The sequence below is a fragment of the Gopherus evgoodei genome, chromosome 7, assembly GCF_007399415.2.
Source record: "Gopherus evgoodei ecotype Sinaloan lineage chromosome 7, rGopEvg1_v1.p, whole genome shotgun sequence".
NCBI classification, from domain to species: Eukaryota; Metazoa; Chordata; order Testudines; family Testudinidae; genus Gopherus; species Gopherus evgoodei.
The window spans coordinates 75,682,934-75,706,780 of record NC_044328.1 but is presented as its reverse complement, the minus strand read 5'-3'; the positions used below and the strand labels follow the sequence as shown (position 1 = coordinate 75,706,780).

The 23,847-nt window shown below is 41.4% G+C and overlaps 1 protein-coding gene across 1 annotated transcript in view; it reads right to left on the bottom strand.

The window, feature by feature from the left end:
* Positions 1-23,847, bottom strand: part of USP54 (ubiquitin specific peptidase 54) — a 233,412-nt gene that overhangs the window by 141,671 nt on the left and 67,894 nt on the right. The window contains 2 exon segments of the mRNA XM_030568176.1: positions 6,923-7,015; positions 12,390-13,901. Of these exon segments, the coding sequence (XP_030424036.1) occupies positions 6,923-7,015; positions 12,390-12,536 (240 nt within the window). The 5' untranslated portion in view covers positions 12,537-13,901.

Here is a 23,847-nt window from a genome sequence, read left to right as displayed (position 1 = left end):
TAACTTTGCCTCTGGGCTTTCATAATGCATAGGAACACTGCACCAACTGCATGTAAGCTTCCTGAACTGGGAGAAAGATTTTTAGAATTCTGTATGATGCAAAAGCTCTGATGAAAACTTGCTAAAGATTGTGATTAACATAGCATGGATATCAACTTTAGATATAAAACCCATAAATATAGGTATTCTCAATCACAGAAAGATTGGAGGAAGAAGACCAAGTTAAGAATAAGCACAGGGCTATAAACTCAGATCTTTTAAGTTCTGGGCTCACATCTGCCACTAACTAGCTTTAACAAACACTGTGAACCTCTACACACTTCACAAACATTTAGTTTGTAAACTACACTCAAATCCTTGTCCTCCTTCAGCTATTGACTGCCTTTGACACCAGCCAACCACACTCTTATTGATGACTCATCTTCCCTTGGTTTTCATGACTCTTTCCTCTCCTGGTTCTCCTACATCTCAAATCATTCCATGTTTCCTTCAGAGGATCTTCTTCATCCACAGTCCAATATTCAGTGGTGGGGTCCAATAGGGCTCCATCCTGGCACCCTCTTCTCCCTTTACACAATCTCTCTTGGTGACCTCATTCAAAAACACGTCTTTAACAATAATCTTTATACTGATGACTCACAGCTCCATTTTAGAGCCACTTTTATTCAAACTAAAATCTTAGCCAGAATTTGATTTCACTCTTGTGATGTCCTGCTGTTAGCTTAAAACTCGGCGTAGACAAAACTTAATTCCTTGATCTTTTCCCTTAAGCCCTCTCCCTTCCTCTCATCTTTGGTTACCACAGACATCACCATCATCCTCCTCGTCCCTCATGGCCATAATCTATCATCCTCAACTCAGGTCTCTCTCTAATCCCATACATCCAAGTCGTTTGCCAAATCTTGCCACTTCTTCCTATGCAACATCTCTAATATTCAGCCTTTCTGCTCTATCCACATTGTTGCAACTTTCATCCAGGCCTTCATTATCTTGCTCCTCAGCTACTGAAACCTCCTCCCTTCCTGGCCTTAACAACAGCATATCTTGCATTCAAGGGAGCATTCAAAATGCTGCTGCAATTATCTTCTGGCTCATTGTTTCAACACATCTCCTCCTCCTTTTTGGCCCTCCAACGACTCCCTCTTTTCCACCATAATCACAAACTATGTGTCATCCCTCAGGGCTTAGCAGAGTTCTACATATCTCCTCTCACAGAGCAGTGGTTTTCAAACTGTGGCCTGTAGACCACAGGGAGTCTGCAGACTACGTTCAATATTTCCAAAGGAGTCCGCACAGCCATTTGAAATTTTGTAGGGTTCTGCAAAAAAGGTTGAAAACCACTGGTATCTAGCCATCGACCCTCACCTCTGTTCCATATCAAATTTTCATGGTCCATGTACACATGGAAAATTTGACATCTTTGTGCTCTCTCCTTTGCTGTCCCTATGCATGGGAGATCCATGCTATAAAAATCCAGCATGCCACTAAACTACCCTCTTTTGAATTCATCCTTTAAACTTGTCTCTGCCATGATGCCTACAAGTCATTCAAAAATGGTTACACAGCTAGCATATTGTGATTACTGCTTTTTCACTTATTATAATCTCACTGTTACCTTGTGCTCCCCCCGCCACTTTATTGTACCAAACTGTTGGCTCATACTTAGGATGCAAGTTCTTTGGAGCAGGGACCATCTTTTTATAATGTGTATGTAAAGTGCTTAGCAAAACAGGATTAGGACCTTCCCGGGCCGCCCAGAGGATTCAGGGGACCTGGGGCAAAGAAATTTCGGGGGCCCCTTCCCTAAAAAAAATTGCAATACTATATTCTCGTGAGGGCCTGGAGCAAATTGCCCCACTTGCCCCCCCAGGCAGCCCTGGGAAAAATAAACCTTCCACATCTCAGCACAAACCCAGTTTTGAGAAAACTTCTTTACAAGGTATCATTGGTTCTCAGCATCAGCTAGTGCTAAAAGGCACGAAAGCTCATTAAAAGGGTTGGACAAATATTTTCCATCAAAACTTTTTTTGGATCAAAAACTAGGGGTTTCTAAAAAGCAGGAAAAAAAATCACGGACAATATCTGCTTTCCTTCAAAATTTGTTGTGTTTTTTTTAATTGAAAAGCTGAAATTAGTCTGCCAAAACCTGAATATGGTTTGGGGTTTCAGAAGTGTGTGGTCAAATATTTGCTGCTTGCTGTGTTTTGACTGTTTAAAGAAACTATAAAAAAATTCCGCTTAAAAAAAATCCAAAACTTTTGAACCACCTCAGCTTGTGACCAAACGCCAGAGCCCATCCAGTCAGTGATTTTTCCAGGTTTCTGATACTCTGCTGGCTTCCTTGACTCATATCTGTCTCCATAACTTTGGGTTCATTTAGGTTAGACAATAAGAACAGCCATCCTGGGTTAAACCAAAGGTCCATCCAGCCCAGTATCCTGTCTACTGACAATGGCCAATGCTAAGTGATCCAGAAGGAGTGAACCTAAAAGGTAATGATCAAGTGATCTCTCTCCTGTCATCCATCTCCATCCTCTGACAGAGGCTAGGAACACCATTCCTTACCCATCCTGGCTAATAGCCATTAATGGACTAAACCTCCATGAATTTATCTGTTTCCTAAAGACTGGCTTCATGGGGTCCCTCACAAACTGGAGATGGTTACTGTGGGTTTGTCTTTAGTATAGCTCAGGGGTTGGCAACCTTTCAGAAGTGGTGTTCTGAGTCTTCATTTATTCACTCTAATTTAAGGTTTCGCATGCTGGTAATACATTTTAACGTTTTTAGAAGGTCTCTTTCTGTAAGTCTATAATATATAACTAAACTATTGATGTATGTAAAGTAAATACAATTTTTTAAATGTTTAAGAAGCTTCATTTAAAATTAAATTAAAATGCAAATCCCTCCGGATTGCTGGCCAGGACCCGGGCAGTGTGAATGCCACTGAAAATTAGTTTGTGTGCCGTCTTTGGCATACACGCCATAGGTTGCCTACCCCTGGTATAGCTTATATACATACTCCACGAACTGAGCATTTGAGTTTATTCCAGAATCTGGGATGAGTCTATGTTGCAAAAACTGAAATGCTCAAAATAGCACATGCATGTGAATGGACACAGGGTGCTAAAATTAAATTACCTCAGGAGTTCTCAAACTGGGGGTTGGGACACTCAGGGGGTCATGAGGTTATTACTGGGGGTCGCGAGCTGTCAGCCTCCACCTCAAACCCCGCTTTGCCTCCAGCATTTATAACAGTGTTAAATATATAAAAAAGTGTTTTCAATTTATGGGGGTGGGAGGGTGTTGCACTCAGAAGTTTGCTATGTGAAAGGGGTCACCAGGACAAAAGTTTGAGAACCACTGAATAACCCATCTGAAGCCTCAGGAATGCAGGAGAGGGGGGTCTCCCTTGGTAGGGTTGGGAAGGAGCTAGGTGCTGTAGGATATTGCTCTTCTCATGTGATCCCTCCCCCAGTGGCTAATTTTAAATGAAGCTACCCTCCCCTGACATGAATCTCTCTATGGCACTGAAATTATATATAGACTATAATTTGGCATTTGAGAAGTGAAAGGGATGGTAGCGCTAATCGAAAGCTAACAGCTTGGCTCCTCTGCAAGCCTCAAACTGCTGAATGAGCTTTAGGGTAGGGAAGGTTGTGCCTCCCAAACAGCCTGGCCCTGCCCCCTATCCGACTCCCACCCATTTCCTGGCCCCCAACTGCCCGCCCCCCTCAGAATCCCCGACTATCCTGCTCCTTGTCCCCTCACCGTACCCCAGAGACCCCCCCCAACCACCACCCCGGGACCCCACCTCTGCTTTCTGTCCCCTGACTGCCCGACTCCTATCCATTCCCCCGCTGAGTCCTGACAGACCCTCAGAATGCCCAGATCCAACCCCCCTGTTCCCTGTCCCCTGACCACCCCCCTCAACCTCTGCCCCCCTCCCTGTCCCCTGACTGTCCCGGGACTCCCTGCCCCTATCCACTCCCCCATCAGGCCCGGCCTCTTACCCCCGGCTCCCCCCTCACCCGGAGCCTCAGCACGTTGCATCCAGGAGCGTCCCTGAACAGTGGCGAGCATGGCTCCAGTGGGGGCTCCTGAGCTCCTCCTTGCTCACAGCCACGTGGTAAAGGGGTGGGGCTGCAAGCTCCATGCCCAGGGGAGGGAACTCAGGCCCTGCTGGAGCTCGCAGTCCTGCCCCCTTACCATGCAGCTCTGAGCGGGGAGGAGCTCAGGCCCCACCACAGCCACGCTACGTTGCTGTTCAGGGACGCTCCTGGATGTGCTGAGGCTCTGGGAGAGGGGCAGGGGCGGAGGCGGGGTCGGGCTGAGGCGGGAGCCTCAGCTGTTCTCTTGGGGGTCCCTGCGGAGCCTGGGGCAAATGCCCCACTTGCCCCCCCCTCGGGCGGTCCTGGGACCTTCAGGTGCTACCACAATACAATTATTTATTTAGGCCTTTCAACCAATCGGACACTTAGGTAAAATATCACTGCCAAATTTTACAGATGGGGAAACTGCTACTCAGGGATGCTGCAGTATACATTTTCAAGTATGCTGACTAATTTTCCTGATTTGTAGAGGTCCTGAACATCTGTTGCTTCTATTAACTTGAACTGGAGTTGTGGGTTCTCAGCAAATCAAGTGTCTCAAATTGGGCACCCAAAACTGGAGGCTTCCAAAATTAAGAGACATTTGCAAATGTAGGCCTAAGTAATTTACTTAAGGTCACAAAACCAATTAGTGTCAGAACCAACATTTGAATCCAGAATTCCTTACTCCCATGCCCATGTCTACGATATTTAACTACTTATTTCTCCTCCTGTGAAATAGGTTTAATAATGGTGTCTGAGAACAGTATCCATAAAGGTGTACAGTATACTCTTAATACTTGTAAGGCTGGTGAGAGAAGCCTCTTGAGTCAGCTTTTCCACAGTCCAGTATCATCTCAAAAACTTCCCCCAACAGTTTTAATCTGAAAAAGACTTTTAGCCTAAAGACTTCATAGGCAAGAGACTCTTTTTCCCCAAAACTATCTATCTATCTTTTCTTGTTAGAAACATTTCCACTCTCTGCTATCATAGCTGACCAACTCAGGAGATACACTCATTGATGCTGCATATTCACCTTTTCTCTCTATTACTAACTCCTGACTTTGAAACCAGTTTCTAAAGCAACTCTTATGGAAAGGCAGATACTGAGGTGGGCACTGACTATGCTGAAAATAATTATAATAAATCAAAAAGTCAAAATAGAAAACACAACTGAGTTTAAGAAATTAAACTATTCAAATAAGATGGAGGCTTCTGTTAGCTTCATGTAGAACTCCATTACCAGAAAGATAGAACAGCCTTCCAAGGGGAGTAGTGGAGGCAAAAGACATATCTGGCTTTAAGATTAAGCTTGATAAGTTTATGGAAGGGATGGTATGATGGGAGAGCCTAATTTTGGCAATTGATCTTTGATTATCGCCAGATAAGTATGCCCAGTGGTTGGTGATGGGATGTTGGATGGGATGGGATGGGATCTGAGTTACTGCAGAGAATTCTTTTCTGAGTGCTGGCTGGTGAGTCTTGCCCACATGCTCAGGGTTTAGCTGATCGCCATATTTGGGGTCGGAAAGGAATTTTCCTCCAGGGCAGATTGGCAGAGGCCCTGGAGGTTTTTTGCCTTCCCCTGCAGCGTGGGGCATGGGTCACTTGCTGGTGGATTCTCTGCAGCTTGAGGACTTCAAACCACAATTTGAAGACTTCAATAACTCAGGCATAGGTTAGGGGTTTGTTATAGAAGTGTATGGGTAGGGTTCTATGGCCTGCTTTGTGCAGGGGGTCGGACTAGATGATCATATTGGTCCCTTCTGACCCTAGCATCTATGAATCTATAAACAGGTGCAGGAAAACTTTTTGGCCTGAAGGCCTCATTGGGTTTCGGAAATTGTATAGAGGACCGGTTAGGGGAGAGGGTCGTGACCCAGCCCCCACCCCCTATTCACCCTCCCCTGGGACTCCTGCCCCATCCAACCCACCCTGTTCCCTTATGGCCCCCTTGCCCCAATCCCCTCCACTCCCTGTCCCCTGACTGCCCTCCGCCCCCCCCATCCAATCCCCCTTCTTCCTAACTGCCCCCCGGGAACACCTGCCCCATCCAACCACCTCTTCTCCCTGTCCCCTGACTGCCTCTGGAACCCCTGCCCCTAACTGGCCCCCGCCACCCCATCCAACTCCTCCTCTCATTCCTGACTGTCCCCCGCAGACCCCTGCTCCCATTCAACCCCCCTGTTCCCCATCCCTGACTGTTCCGTCCCCTATCCACACCCCCGCCCCCGACTACCCTCCTGAATTCCCCTACCCTCTATCCAACCCCCCTTGCTCCCTGCCCCCTTACCATGCTGCCTGGAGCACCGGTGGCTGGCAGCACTACAGCCGTGCTGCCCGGCTGGAGTCAACCACGCCATTGCGCAGCACAGAGCATCACGACAGGCCGGGCTCCGCAGCAGCTCTGCCCCAGAAACTCGCAGCCTTGCCGCCCAGAGCACTGCGCCAGTGGCGGAGTGAGCTGAGGCTGCGGGGCAGGGGAAACAGCAGGGGTGGGGCCAGGGACAGCCTCCCAGGCCAGGAGCTCAGGTGCCTGGTAGGAGGGTCCCACAGGCCACTGTAGTTTGCCCACCTCTGGGATAGAGAGTAATTACACATTTAATGGAGGAAACTCAAGACAGAAACATGACACTCTCACATCCCATTGGCTGAATATTCTGAAGGTATGGCATTATATCTTAGGACTCTCTGCAGCCTGCATCTAAGTAGATTTACTTTCCTTCTCACCAGTCCCTGTGTCAATGGTTAACTAAATGCAACCCACAAATACAGTCTCTGGTAAACAATTCCAGTTTCTCCAAACTGTTTCTTTTTTTGCTCCCATCTCTTACCTTAAGAGCACAAAAGATGCAAGAATCTCCCATGCACTTGTGTCTTGTGATCTGTCGGAAGCTGCGACGGAAGATATCCAGGTGCCAAAGAACCTGTAAAGCAAATGGAAGCAGAGGTTATTTTATTAATCTGAATAGGAAAATCTTGCACAAGTTTTTAACTAAAATTATGCAATTCAAATATTTTCAAAAAGCATTCATGCCATTGTAACTATTCATTAACAAGACATGCCTTTCATTTTTCTTGCCCTAAGTGTTTCCAATTATAGATACTAGTTTACTACCCATGCGGTCAAACAGAATATCCCTCAGCATCTCTCTCACACATTTAACTAAGGCTGTAATTCTCCTGGGGTGGATTCAGATCCCATAACACGTTTTTAAATCTTCAAGCCTTTTGCTGTGGAATTGCTCAGCCACAAGATGGGCAGGTGGAGACTTAGGTGTTTTGAGTTGATAGTTCTAGGGAGAGAAGTGCTAATACTACATTGTATTGCTTGCATACTCCTTTTCTGCCAGCGTATTTATGGAAGTATTCCCAATTTCAGCAGATGCAGCTGACTTTCCATGCTGGAAGGTGAGTAATATAATGGCAGTAGATAAGAGAAGATTAAGGTTATGTCTACATTATAGACCTTACAGTGGCACAGCTATACCGCTACAGCTGCACTGCTGTAAGGTCTCCCATGTAGCCGCTCTATATCAAGACTTCTCCCATCAGCATAATTAAACCACCACCAATGAGTAGCAGTGGCTATGTTGGTGGGAGTGTCTCCTGCTGACATAGCGCTGTCCACCCCACCAAGTCTGTTGGTGAAATTTATGTCTGTCAGGGGGGTTTTCCACACCCCTGACCAATAAAAGTTTTATCCACAGAAGTGGGAGTGCAGACAAAGATTTTCTTAGGCTAATCTAAGAATGTAATGTAAGAAAAACTAATCATTGTAACCAAAACGATGGGCTGGCCTTTCTTCCAATTCCCAGAGACTTCTTCCTCCTGTTTTTCCCCTCATGAGTCTGCTGACCAACTACAGAACCTGGCTGCAAATGTTGCAGGCACTCTGACGAATGTATACTCTTCACAGGAAAAACTATTTAATAGTTTGTCAATCCTATTGTTCTGGTTGTGGTGACCTATAAATTACTTACCCTTTGTTCTGTACTTCATCTCTTAACCTCAGCACTCTGGCTGGAAGAATTAAAGACCCATTACTCTAGGAGTGGCTGCTGCACAGACAAACTGTCTCTTACTGGCCAAAACTGTACTGTTCTATCTCCACTGCAGCTGAAATCAAACTAGCAACAATCATAGATTATTAGGGTTGGAAGGGACTGTAGAAGGTCATCTAATCCAACCCCCTGCTCAAAGCAGGGCCAATCCCCAACTAAATGGCCCCCCTCAAGGATTGAACTGACAACCCTGGGTTTAACAGGCCAACACTCAAACCACTGAGCTATTCCTCCCCCATATTTACACACACTTACTACTGGAAATTTTCTAGCCCTGATCAAGGTGGATGGGTATTTTCCTCACCACAGAAATCATGGTATTGACTATTGTGTGTTAGCATCAGAAGTGTTTACAGTTGGTTGTTGCTAGCATATAGGTTAAATTATAGTCAAAGTTAGATGAAAGTTAGAACAGGGTTTTCTTCCCAGCTCTGACACTGAAGCAGTTACCTTGGGCAAATCACTTGATTTCTGTGTCTCAGTGTCCACCTCTGAAAAACTGTGATAAATATTGACCTTTCTGAATGTTTTCAATCCTCTGACTAAAGACATTATATAACAAACATTATAAATAAATATGATTATTGATAACTAGCTTAATTTCAACTAATTGGGCCTTAGTACATATCCAATATCTAAACATCAGGAGGCATTATCTTTAAGGCGGTGTGCCAAAAGAAGCTTGCCCCAAATTGCATTGTGCATTTAACTGACTAAATACTTCCACAGCATATGCACAGGCAGTGCACATTTTCTTTTTGATTGCTGGCCGAGGATAACGTGCTGGAAAAGTTTACTGATCCTGAAAGCATTTGTATTGGTCTCCCAAAGTGTTTCCAGTTCTGGCAATTTGTTAAGTAATGGACCTTAGAGCACAAGTTTACAAGTGTAAAAGTATTTTTTCACTGTGTACAAAAATCAATGATTTAAAAAAAAAACATGATTTTTTTGATAAAACACTTTTTGAGGGAAAAAGCCCTATCTAAAGATAGTTTTAATTAAGATCCATGATGAAATATCTTTGAGCTATAATGTAATAGGGATTATAAATTTTAATTCTAAAGTATGAGACAATATATTCATGTAATATCTAAGAAAAGTTTTGTAAATGAGTTCCAATAGTTCATGGATTAGGGACCCAATTTTATGAGGTTCCACAGGCTTCTGTATAGATTATTTAGGTTAACCTTTCTGTCTACCCAATGGGACTCTGTACTCAGTTTAGAAGATACCATCATAATCAAAGATGCTTAGTTTCACAGTTCTCAGACAGTGGATTTTTGTCTCCAGAGGTAACATGCTTGTTAACAGCAAAATGTTTTCAAATAAACAAACAGTATATAGAGATGAGAAATAACAGACCTCAACTCTATTGTCCCTCTGCAAATTTGTGTACACAGAGTCAATCCCTTACCTCTCTCTAAAAGTGCAAAGTTTCAAAAAATTCAGTGAATAGAAGATTGTTGGGGATGAAGTAGATTTGGACAAGGAGAAGAAGTCTGGAGATAAATGTGAAGTGAGGGACATATGCTTGTTTTGTTAAAATACTATACGTTTGCTGTTGAAGAAAAAAATCCAGAATATATAATGTTGGTGTTTTAGTTAAATAAAACATTGTAAATGTCTGTCTGGTGATGTTCTACTCCTAACGCAGCATGGCAAGAAAATCCTCCAAATATAAATGATTAACCTGTGGAACTGGAGATAGTTCACCTCCCAATGACTTCATAAATGTCTGCTTCAATTACCTTTGGTAAATGAAATAACCAAACAATCATTCATTTTCTGATCTAGCTGTAAAACTAATCTGAAAAGTTTTCAAAATAAATCACTGTTTAAAAATATATAGTGTGTACCCACTAAAAATGAAACCTACAGCTTTCTCTGTGTTGTGAAGAATATGTATTTTTTATGTAGAAAACCATGATTAAATCGAGTCTTCCTGACTAGCGATTTAAACCAAACCCACTCTGAATTTCTTATGTTTTTATTATATATTGTAGCCCATGGGCCTAGCTTGCCTTTATTATATTTGTTATTAAATTTGTGAAACTTCCCAAAAGTTCAAAATGTAAACGTTAATATTTATACTTGAGTTGTAGCCTTTCCTGTGAGACTGGGTAAATATTTGCAGCTCCTTGTGACATACAAAACTACAAAGAGCTATGACACACTGAACAAAAGGAAGAAAATATTGTGTTTAGGAAAGAATCCAGTATTTTTTTTAAATTTAACTGCATGAAGTAATTGTTGCTCCTCTTGAATGTAAAAACAGGAACTAACTATATCATAAACAGCTGCAATAATTCAAACAGTCCCAGATTTAAGATTATATTTTACAAATTTAACATTCCACAATAAAAATATTGAAAAAGCTATTTTAATGAAATATGAGATACAGCTTTAAAATCTGGTCATTCTGATTACCCTCTTGCTTTTTATATCCCACTTTAATATTTTTAGCATCCTATCTCTTTTGAGCCATTGGGGTCTAAAGATTAACAGAGTATGCTATTTGAAGGGTAGGATCCCAAGTTTTCAGACTGGTGTACGGCATCAAGCAGTTCATTAGATACCAAGCAAGCACTAAAATTGGGTGAGAATTGAAGTCTGGGGAGGAAGACAGTAATTAGTGCTCTATGAATTTAATGTACAAAATCTCATGATCCAAAAAAAATGGAAATATATGAGACTGTAATCTCATCTTTCCAGTGCTAGATTCCATTTGTTTTGAGCCCTGGTATTTCAAAGGATATTAGGCCTGTAAACTATTCACTAGGCCTTCCACCTATATTATTTATTTGTACTACAGTGATATCTAGAGTTGCCAGATGACTTAGGGCCCCATTGTGATAGCCACAAAAGATATAGTAAGAGATAGTCTCTGCCCCCAAAGAGAATGTAATTTAAAAAGAACAGACAAAAGGTATGAGGAAAAGGTGTTGGTCCTTCTTTGAGCAGGGGGTTGGAATAGATGACCTCCTGAGGTCTCTTCCAACCCTAATCGTCTACGATTCTAGGAAGGAAATATCTCCCTTTAACAGATAGGGAAACTGAGGCTCAGAGAAATTAAGTAATTTGGCCAAGGTCACATAGGAAATCTGTGGCAGAACCAGAAACTGAACCTAGATCTCCTGAGTTCAAGCCTAGTGTCTTATCACACAACTTCTTTGGCATGGGATCAGAATTTAATATGGCAAAGCCTGGATCTCAGGCCAGTGAAATTTTCAACCCTTGATATGCTAAGTGTATCGGCATTTAGGTTCTACCCATACTACAATTTAACTGTGCTGAAACTGTGTCCCCTGAATCAATTGTAGCTGATGTACAGACAGGGCCTTAAGGAACACTTTCCAAAGAGAAGATCTAAAGTCCTGAAGACTGACATTCATCGTGTATAAGTGGTCACAATGCAAATACTGTATATATAAATCTACTAAGAATTTAACTTCTGACTTAGCCTTGACCTGGAAGGAATATCTCCTCTAGGGAACTGAAAGCAGTTCCAGGGAAGAACATTACTTTGTCTCACATGAGCTAAAGAATGATAGCTGGACATGAACTATGAACCTAAATTATTTCACTTAAACTGAACTCCCACAGACGAAAAGTCAGTACTTCTCTCATCAAGTCACCAGCCTGTGATCTCTAATTCAAGAGTCAAAGAATACACAGACTACACAAAAGAGATTTTAAATGGATGCTATCAATTGAATCTAGTCACTTAAAAAAAAAGTTAGTTAGTTTCAGGAACTAGACCTGCCAGAAGCCCTGCCAATTTTTGTGGTTTCAAAATCAGTTTCCTATTTCTTAAAAATATTTTTCTTCTCCTGTTGCTGTGTGAAAACCTATATAAACAAAAGGAATAATTGACTAGTGCACCACATAAAAGTGAACATAAAAAATGAAAAAGCAGGTTTCTCTAATCCTTCCGTTTTATTCATTTGAAATTAAAAAAATCAGACAGAAGTGTAATTTTTAAGTTGACTGTGTACCTTTAATCTACTTGGAAAGTCTAGGGCTTTAGCCCAGTGATGGAACACAGTTAATCTACAGTACAAAGTGGAACCGTATTCTATCTGGTGTCAGGAGACAATGGTGTTGCAAAAGTCCCCTAATTTGGTTGTATTTGTTGTGTAGATAGAGCCTAGAAGAACAAGTTAGCAACAGTAAGAATACAAAGCAAAGAGAAAAAGGTGAAATACAAAGACAGACAAACTGTATGCAGCATCCTTACCTGCAAAGCACTATTCAAGAAGCAGCTATTCTGTCCCGGTTCATTGCTGAGGCCCTTACTGGGTGCTATGGAAGTTGTATTACGTGGAGTAAACATCCCCTGCACGCCACCCCGTCCCACAGAAAAATATGTCCTTTTCAAAGACATCTTTCACATTTAGCTCTATAATATGAAGAAGGCTTTTGTATCTTGTTTGACTGAAAGTCTTTCACTGGACAAGATCCTTTACCCAAAGTGAAAATTAAGGAGTATAATCCAATCCTCTTAAAATACAGTTTAAACAAAATTTCTCCTTCGATGTGGACACATGGAACTCATGAGTTAGCTCTCTCTCTATATATTTATTTTAAATCCAGTGCAGGATGCTATCATTCATCTGCTGATGATGTAGGGATGATGATGCTTTACAGGCAGTAGAACAGAAGCAAGTAAAACGAAGGAATCCATGGTCTTTCAAGTACAACTGCTTTGCTGTAAAATCCTTCCTCTGAATAGAGTGTCACCTCAATAGAACTCTCTTGAAGACAATGTAATTGCTCAAGTCCAGCAGGTCCAGGACAAGCAAAATGTAAGACTTGTTAATACTTTTATAATCCTCCCACAGAACACAGAGCAACCCAACTAGTAAAAAAGCAGGCCTATCAAAACCAAAATAAAGCCTTGCTTCTAATGGAAGTGGTGAAAAGTTAACTTCAGTTCTGAGAGAGATGAAAAAGGAGAGATTCCGGAATTGCGCTGGGAAGTGCTTTTATTTTAGGTAGTAAAACTTAAACAGAAAAAAGTTCTTCTAACTCCCCGTGCAGATCTTTAGAAGTTTCTTCTCCTGTTCCTTCTTTTGCAACTGGAATGCCCAGCCGTGCCAGAAAGTTTTACAGAGAAAAAAATAATCAAAGGCTTGCGTCATGTAATTACTCTCTTGGTTTTGTGGTGTGCTGCCAAGACCACTGTTGCCTCACCTCCCACTATATGCAGAACCTTTTGAAACAAAACAAAAAATACAAAAGCACATCCCCAAAATGAAATAACAAAATACAAGAAGCAGAGGAACCTGTGTGCATGTGTCTTGGGGAAATATGGATGAAATATGATGTAAGGGTGAAGTTAATTTTAATATTTTTAAAAGTTACACACAATTTTATATGAATAGGCTACAGCACATCATTCTCAGCACATACTCCTTAAAGTGTTAAATTAGCCAGTTTCTAACAAAGATCTTGAAAAAATACAAAATATATTTATATATGCATATTTATAGTATCATAAAATCATGTTTGCACTTTGGAAGAGGAGATTGTCTAATTTGGATTTGGGGGCTTTGCAGCAGTGCTAAACCTGGGCAAGAGGGCATGGAAATGTAGCTGCATTTCTTTGTGGTGGCGTTACTGTCCAGGATGCCTTTGTCAGAGCAGAATATTCTCCCACTTTCTTATTTAGAGAAGATGCTAGTCATCTGCAGGACAAGGAATTTAATCCAGATATGGCGGAATCAGTCTTCCAAATGACATTGAGAGCCTACAAATAGAAACAAAAGAACCATTAAGAGGAAGATGCACTTTTCATGAGTGAATTTAAACAATCATTTAGCCCTGATATATGAGGAAATGTGGGGAAAAAAATTCTCATCTCTGAGAAATTCTATTCTTACCCACATGGGATGAATAATGGGCATGGTCCTTCAGGAACACTATTTCAAGGATTTATGATAAAACCTTTTGCACAGTAAGTTCTTATATAATTGGTCCACCTGTATTTATGTCACAGCCATACTGTGAAAGTAGTTAGCTAATTAGTTTTTCTACTGACATTACAGGGGTTTCTGTAGTATTCTCCTACTATCTGTACATAACCTAGAAATCAATACCATCAAGAACTAGCTACTGTAAGCCAAATGGCATTATCACAGATGATCTGATTCAAAAGTACAGCAACACTGTACTACACAAAGAGAAGCAGACAGACTCCATATATTAGCAAAAAATATATAAAATAATGGTGGTTATTTTTACTTCTTAGATAATTGAGAGTGCCATTAACTATAAACCTCTTTTTACCCATCAAAACATAGCTAGAATTTCCTAAGTACCTAAAGAAACAATTTCTGTATGAGCCTCATACACCCATTCCTTTCTAAGAGTAATTTTTTTGCACTTCTATTAGACTTATCTGAGGATCTAATAGTGCTCTACAAATTCGTATAACACAAATATTTGCCTAACCCTGTGAAGCAGGCAAATCTATCTGTTTTACAGGGGAGTAGTCCTGGTTTACAGTCCTCTGCTCTAACCATTAAATCCTACTCCCACACAGAGCAAGATCAAGCCGGTTGTGCAGCATTCCTAAATGCTGAAAAGTGTAAAGGAATCATTTCAAAGCAACTTCAAATATCAGCTCCTCTCTTTGCTCAAGGCCTTAATGAACTACCAGTCAAAATCACTTGGGATAGTTCAGTTTCCAGCATTAATTTATGGATCTTTGTAAACCAGCCCTGTTTGTTATAGATATACTGGCCAGGCTTGAGCATCAACAAAGATCAGAGTGCTACTTGGAATGACTCTACTCATGAAGAATAGTGATGATGTAATTCTCACAAAAGAAAATGAAGCAAGGCACCCCTCCCCACTCTTTCCCACAGTGCCTGTCATTAGGAGTTTGAAAGGCTGGAGCGTGAAATCCAGAAGGGCACAGTGCCAACAAATTCAGTGAGCAAACACCTAAGAAATGTTTATTGGACTTTTGTTTTCATCTTAAAGTGGGGATATTAAAGAAGGATTACTACAAAATGGTCATTGTGAGGTTCCAAATGTATTGTACATCAGTGGTTTCCAGATCAAATGGGCTCAGCTATTCCTTAAGGGCATTTTGCTAGCTTCTAACGCTGTAAACTCATCCAGGGATCAGAAAATCAAGCTGGCTCTTCCCATTTTGCATGTCTCCACAAGAAATAAAGATTCTGCACACCAAATAAAGTGTTAGCAACACTCCTGAATGCCCATTGCCCTCACAAGATTTGTACAAGTTTAGCCAATTGGTGTATTTACATTCCATTCTATTACTGTTGCATAAGATGGAATAAACTCAGTTTGATCTCTCTTACCTATGTTGACTGTACAGAGTTAACAGGAATAAGAAAGCAATAAAGACTCATTTTATCATTAAAATAGCAATGTCTGTGAACGTACACAAGGAAAAGATCTGTTGAGAAAAATATCACCATCTTACATTGCCATTTTGCAAAACATAGACACACTTCAAATTTTGTAATTTCAATGTCTTCAGAATGGAATTCTAGCTAAATTTAACTTTCCAAATCTTTGAGACAACACTCACTAATCTCATTTGCAGGTTCCCATTTAGTTATCTCCTCTGCTCATTGCTTTCTCACTAAAGAAAAAAAGGATCTTTAAAAATTTTACTGTAACGCCAAAAAAGGTAGAGCCATTGCTTCCACCATTTTTTATAGTAATTTACCCATCACAGAATCATCAACAAAAGTTCTAATCCAAACATATATATGTACATACACACACTAACCCATTAACCACAACATTCTGGAAAAGGAAAGGAAAGGATGTCAGTGTCCCTTTTAACAGATTCAGGTGTTCCACAGAGCTTGTTTTTTCTACTTCTAAACAGAGTGCCATCTTGTAAAAAGTCCCAGGCAAAGCATCAAAATAAAGGTGTGCAGTTTTCTTTGCTGAAGTGAAGTCAAGGCAACACTCTGATATAAGGCAGAGGCCCTAGAGAACATATAAATATATTATAAAACACTGAAAACACTCCATTCATTTTGAGCAAGAAAAAACATTTCCATATATTATTTCTCTTTAAAATGCAGTAAGATTCTACACTCATACCAAGAGAATAAATATAAAAGGCAACAGCTTTCTAACAATGTAATGGACTTCCCCATGACTGTATTGGGGATAGGATTTCCCGAGCTTTGCAGCATTTCAATGCTCCAGGCTCACAAGGATTTCCAGAGCTTTGCAGCATTTCAATGCTACAGGCTCACAACAATTCCAGCTTCATGCTTCTCTCATCATTTTAATAAAATCCAAGCACAATAAAAAATCAGATGATAGATTCAGGAGCTACATTCTACTCTATGGGCTAGTGACATATTCACAAGACTCCAGCAAACAGAGTTTAAAATCAAAGAGATAAGCATTATCAGAGCTGCTCTCACAGAGAAAATCGAGAGTTGACTTATTGCTACCAAAACCATTACTACACAGATAGGATCAAACTCGAAAAGTGCCTTGTCTGACTCAAAGATCACCAAGAACGTAGCAAGGGCATCAGCTATGTTACCAGACATGTTACACTAGACACTGAATTCATGCAGAAAGCCTATAAAAGTTTGAAAATATGTGCATTTTGTTTACTGTTTTAGTAGTGACTGGAATAAGCTACAGGTGGCCCACACAGAACTCCTTACAATCAAAGGCTGATTAATCCTGCAACTGCTAGAAAAAGGTCAAAGATACCAATGGGAAACAATACTGAGATAAACTGCCTACGGAGGTTATGGAATCTCCATCATTAGAGATTTTTAAGAGCAGGTTAGACAAACACCTGTTGGGAATGGTCTAGCTAATACTTAGTCCTCCCATGAGAGCAAGGGACTGGACTAGATGACCTCTCCAGGTCCCTTCCAGTCCTATGATTCTATGAAAACGGAAATCCAGAATGGCTCTACAGATCCCCCACAAATAGATTTAATCTCTGTGTTATCTGTCAAATACACTACTTGGGGAGCATGTACCCTGAATCACAGAGCCATGCTCAACGTGCAAGAGAAGAGGATACCAGGGACACCACTTGTAGAGTACCTCTGGCAGTTCATCCACAGAACAATTTCAGCACATTCTTCTGGTCTGAAGAAATGCGACATGTTGACAGCCATGCTGAGAGCAAGAGAGAACAAGAGAGCATAGAGTGCTCAAAAAGACATTTGCCACAGAAAAGTTTAAGTTGCTATTTATTCACATCCACTTTGTAAATCAGCCATTGGTACTAACAGAACTAAACTGCAATACTGACTTGGGGTTTTATCCCCCCTCCGATGATGAACATATTACTGACATCCACCTCAAGATTGGAAATCGTGGTGTTTCCCTGTCTAGGATCTTGATCCTTGGGCTTGCTGTATTAAGCTCAATCATGTTACAAATCTCTCCACATGGTTTGCCACAAGTTCCTCGCCACTGCTTGAGGAAAATGCCCTGGCTTAAGGGCTTAATTACAACAGCCAAGTTAGCAAGGTGGATGCTTCCATCTTATCACTACACATGGCTAAAACCACTGAAATTTGTGATGACATTATTAAATAATGAGGTGGGAGCTGTGGTTATTTAAAGGACCTCCAAGTTTCATAACAAACAGACAAAAACTTAAGTTTGGTTACTTTGCATGTGTTCACAGTCAGTAAAATCTCCCTGTTTCCCCATTTAAAAGTGTGGTTTTGTGCCCTTTCAAGCGGTATCCCACCACCACTTGATTTTGAAGTGCACTAACAATGACCATGAATGATTTCACTGAAAAGCAGAAAAAATTATTTATGAGAGAGAAAGTCTTTATTTAATATCTTTCATAATAGTAAAATGAACAAAGATAAATGTCAAAGGAAATCCATTTTAGTGAAAATTCACTTCCAAGTTGATTCAACTGGGAAAGTCCTCCTTTCAGTGATAAAGCACTTACAGATGTTTATCCAATCAGAAAAACAGATTGCATGAACACCCTTAACTAGGTACATTTAGGAATGGAATCCCACCATAACAATAGAGGTGGTGGCTTCAGAGCAACAGGTTATTTCAGTATAACTTTATTAAAATTTAACATCTCCTTCAATTTAAACATAAAGCACTTTTATTTGATTATGGACAGAGAGGAACAGGACTTTTATTTGCAATTCAGATAATGCACCACAAAACCAATGATATACCTGAGATATATTGATGATATTTTAATCATCTGGACAGACAACCTAAACACTCTCATATATTTCCACCACAACTTCAGCCACCAGCACCCATCCATTAAACTCTCTCTAGAGCACTCCCACACTAGCATCGAACTTCCTGGACACCATGATCAGCTTCAGCAATGGAACCGTACAGACAACTATATACAAGAAACCCATAGATCACCACTCTTACCTTCACAAATTGAGTATCCACCCCATACTCACCAAGAAATCTTATCTAGAGACAGGCACTTACATAGCACAGAACATGCTCAAGGAGCAAGTTTGGGATACACACCTTAAGACACTTAAAACCACCTCCACCAAATAAGGACACTCCACCAGGTAAGTAGATTGCATCATGGAATGGGCCACCCAAATGCCCTGCTTCAATACAGAAAATAAAAAACCCTTTGACCGCACATCCCCAAAGTTGTCACTTACCACCCCATACTGAAATCCATATAGGGTAACAAACAATTCCATCCCATACTTGACAGGGACCACTTCCTGAAAGAAATCTTTCCCGATCCTCCTCTTCTGGCCTTCCAATAACAATGCAACCTCATCACCAGAAACAAGCACCCCACAGATCAGGACTCACCAACTCAAAGCAGCACCAGACCCTGCCATAACAACAGATGCAAAACCTAAAGATCTCTCTCTCTCCTGCTACGATGATCAATACCCCCCCTCAACACACCTTTCAAGTTCCATGAAACCTACACATGCCTATTATAACATGTGGTGTACTTCATCCAGTGCACTAAATGCCCCAACAACAATGTGGGTGAAAACAGACAATCACTATGCTCTCAAATGAACTTACACAGAAAAATGATAAAAGACAAGACCATCATATCACCCATGGGTGAACACTTTTCACAACATGATCACTCCTTATCTGACCCCTCACTCCTCATCTTCAAAGGAAACCTGCACAACACCTTCAAAAGACAAGCCTGGGAGCTTAAATTCATAACCGCTAGACACTAAAAATCATTGTTTTAATAAAGACACTGGATTTATGGCTTACTACAACAATCTGTACCCACTAATTCCTCTTTTTTGTCGTATTAAAAAGATATCAACAGTCCCCTTCAGCTTGCATGGTTGCTTATGTGTGTTAACTACTTATGCTAAACATCTGTTCCATCTTGTATTAGCTGTGATACTCTGAGTATCTTTCCCAGACCTGAACAAGAGCTCTGTGTAGCTCAAAACCATGTCTCTTTGGACCAACTTCAGTTGGTCCAATAAAGATATTACCTCACCCACCCGTGTCTCAAATATCCCAACAGTCATTTGGATGTGCCCTTCAGCCTTCTACCTCATTAACTGTATAGGGCCTGATTCATTTCAAAATAAGCATCCCCCCCTTCAAGGGATGCTAAACATACAGGGATTGACAAATTTACCAATTGCCTACCAGCCAAAAGGGAGACATGGAAGACAGTGATCAGAGTGGTTTTCACCAGGGAGAATCAGAGGCAACATTCAGGAAGGAAGCCCAATTCCCCTGCCATCAGCTACTGCAGAAAGGAATGGTGGTAAGATTTCTGCCAGACTACAGTCTCTAAACCCTGCCTCAGGGGCTCCATCTTGTGGATCAGCCTCTAGCTATGAAGGTATCAAATTCACACTATTCCCTACTCTCTCACAACACAGATTATAGAGCAGTGATACTTAGGATATGTCTTCACTATGGGCAGCAATCGATCCAGCGGAGATTGATTTATTGTGTCTAGTCTAGATGCAATAAATCGATCCCCGAGGGCTCTCCCATCTACTCCTGTACTCCAGCTTGGCGAGAGGCGCAGGCAGAGTCAATGGGGGAGCAGCAGCAGTTGACCTACTGCAGTGAAGACACCATGGTAAGTCGATCTTCACGTAGTTGAAGTTGTGTACCGTAGATTGATTCCACCCCCCCCCACACACACACAGTGTAGACCAGGCCTTAGACTGTGGCTCACAAGCCACAAGTGGCTCTTTAATGCATCTCCTGAAGCTCTTTGCAGCACACGATATTAAAACACTGATTTAATTATTAACCAATCATGATGCTTTTACTATGTTATTAACCAATTAAGTTATCAACCTGCACTTACTTGCTGTGAGGACAGACAGACAGATAGATAGATAGATAATTCCCCGTACTATTTTTAAATATGAATAGTACTACAGTAAATGAAACAATGGATTCATACTACTGTGGTTCTTTCTGGTAATGTTGATCACTAATTTGGCTCCTGAACCACTGAAGTCTGATATCACTGCTCTAGAGTACAGCTACTAAAAGGGAGCTAATGCTTTCTGTCATTCCCCCTTTTCTTTCCCTTCCCCCACACCCCAAGCTATGTCTACACTGCACTGCAGGGTGGCCTATGGGAGTCATTTGGACCACGTTAGCACAAACTAGGTACCTTTAAGTTTGCACCAGCAGCAACCACAAGGCCAGGGGCAGTTAGCAAGCAACACTTCGGTACACACTCTGCAATTAACACCTCTGTAGTATGCACTGCAGCACAGTGTAGACACAGGGCTGCCTGGGAGTGGAGAGCAAGTGGGGCAATTTGCCTCAGGCCCCGGGACCCGCATGGGCCCCCACAAGAATATAGTATTCTATAGTATTGCAACTTTTTTTTATGGAAGGGGCCCCCAAAATTGCTTTGCCCCAGCCCCCCTGAATCATCTGGGTGGCCCTGTGTAGACAAGCCTAGACAAGAGGAACAGGGCAGGAAGAAAGGTTTTCTGCTATTCCACCCCTCCCCAATGTCCTGACCACTATGAAGAGGTGGAGGTGGAAGAAAAGGTATCAGCTGCTCTTCCAGCTTTCCCAAACCCCATTTATTGGATCTTCCTCCACCGCAAGTAATTTCAGTGCCTGCCTTTGCTGCTGCCTATAATTATGCCAAGCAGTAGCAGGATGAAATAGACATGATTCTTGACCATTTCACTTTTGCCTGCAGGATTCTCTCAATCTTGTTAATTTCACTCTATCCTCTTTAGCAAAGATATAAGTAGCTATAGTAACACAAAGAATTGTCTAGTTGCAGGCTAAGGCCCTGTCAACACGGGGAAAATTGACCAGTATAACTAAATTATATTAGAACAATGTCATCACATGGAAACACTATTCTGGAATAAAGCCACTTTTATTAGAGTGTGGAATAGCTTATTCGGGTCAATTTCCCCATGCAGCCAAGGGCTAAGGATTCCTTGGTTTTATACCTTTGGAAAGTTTTCTTTGCCATCTTCAAGCTTCAATCAAGCTCAGAGTCTTCATAAGTTAATGCCAAAGGTTTCCTCACTCACCCCGGGATACTTTCCACTTACAAGGAAGTGATTTTTTTCAATACTGTTATGCTGAAAGGTGCTAAAGGCTGTCATCAATGAGGTATTGAATCCAAAGACAAGCCACAGAGCTCATTAAAGCCCAGGAGTGCGCCAAGCACTCTCTTTCAGGATCCATAACAAGAGCAATTAAGCCCCTTTATGTAGTAAATATGGTTGCAGAATAATGGGGGCTACTGCTCTAAGCACTAGGCCACATGATAAGGGCAGAGCTAAACAAGGTAGATTAACATAGGTATGCAGGGGAGTATGACACTGGTTGCAGGCTGTGTTTTGGAGAAAGCAAGCCAGCGAGCCAGAGTTGTGATTGGGAGCATGATCCAGGAAGGAAGCAAAGAGATAGAGCTGCTTGGTGGAGCACCACACAGGGATTTCTGAGCAAGGAAACAAGATTACATCAAAAATATATTGGATTCATATCATTAATTTCTCATCAAAAGATGGAAACAACCCTGAAAAGCCCTAATTGCACTGAAAAGACAACAATACTCCTGTATCATCGCTTTTTGGTTTTGCACTTCTGCAATAGTCTACTAGCTGCTGAGGTGAGGTCCAGTTTTACTTTTAAGTAGCGTAATTACCCTTTCAGGGCAAGTAGTTTTCTAAAAGTAATAATCCTTTGCCCTTCTATAGCCCGTTTTGTCCAAGGACCTTAGCGTATTTTATAAACAGTTTTCAAGCCTGAAAACATCCCTGGCAGGTAGGGAAGAGATAGATGAGCACTCCCTTAAACCACCTCTGAAATGCAAGCAAGCACATGAGTGAAATACAGCAATCATTGTGTATAATTCCCCGACGTAGTGAAACCTGAAAATGTATCATCATCTCAGGGCTTTGCATCAATAGCCATAAACCCTTATTTAAAAAAAAAACCAAAAAACTAGTGATGAGTCACTAGAAAGCAATGAGACATTCTCCCACCCAGGGAATCAGTGTGCCATCTTCACACTGTTCCAAGCCCCAGTCTGGTCCAGAGAGGGAGAATAAATGTCCCAGACAAAGATACAATACCCTAAGACCACTGCAGAAATACCCCTCTCTTTCCATTTTCACCTGTTTCTACCGATTCCTCCTCTGCATTGCACTTGTACTGCTCCAGCCAACAGAACTTCCATACTGTCACAGAATAACCAACACAATTCTTGACAGTTTCACTTGCCCCTGCTACACTTCTGGGGAAGCACTTAGGGGCAGAGCAACATAGATATGATTCTCCTTTATGGGCTATCCCACGGAGGAATTTTAAAAGACATTAACTTTTAAAACATGGGAATGAGGGGGAACATATAATTCTTATATTCTTCTGCCAAATTTAAAACCTCTAGAAAGTGCTGAACCGTTCAGAGTACAAGAGGTAGGAGATAACTCCCATCTATCTGATGGGAAACATTTTGTTTCTGCCAGTCACAGCCATATTCTTCTTTTGAAAAAGAGCATCATTTATACTAGTTACAAAGAAAGAAAAAACAATAATCTTTTCATGAAGTGGTGGTAATCTTTCTCTCCAATATTAAAGGTTGGGTTTGAACTGTATAAAAGAGTATCCAGTGACACTGATGCAGCTGGAAATTTCCACATAAGCCCAGCCCAACAGAGAATCATTCCAGGACTCTACTCACTTGCCTGTAAATGCTTCTGGGTGGTTAACAAAGGCAGCCTCACATAAGGCATTAACTTTCACTTCTGCAGTTTTCCCCGAAAGCAGTATCAGCTGATGCACCAATGTCCTTTATTAAGGCTTAATATTACATAGCCTCTCTCTCAGGAGAAGAGGAGACAGAAAATGCAAACTGCTCATCCCATAGAGATACAATAGAGCCACAGGCAGGCTTTCATAAAATTTATGGGCTGCAGAGTCCAAAGAAGCCAGATGGCTCTTACTCACTGGTCACCAGACGGGAAGACAAATTAAACCCCATTGCAGAAAGTCTTTTATAAGCCAATTCCTGATGAACAGCTTTACAAGGCAGCATAAACTCTACCCAACACAGACCTTACTAAGACAGAGTTTGCAGTGTTTAAAAAAACAAACAAACAATGCTGTAAGTTACTTTTATCAAATGGATCTTCAGCTGAGAAGGCTCAGAGAGCGGAAAGCTGTTTTCTAGATGAAAATCAGTCTTTGATTATATAAAT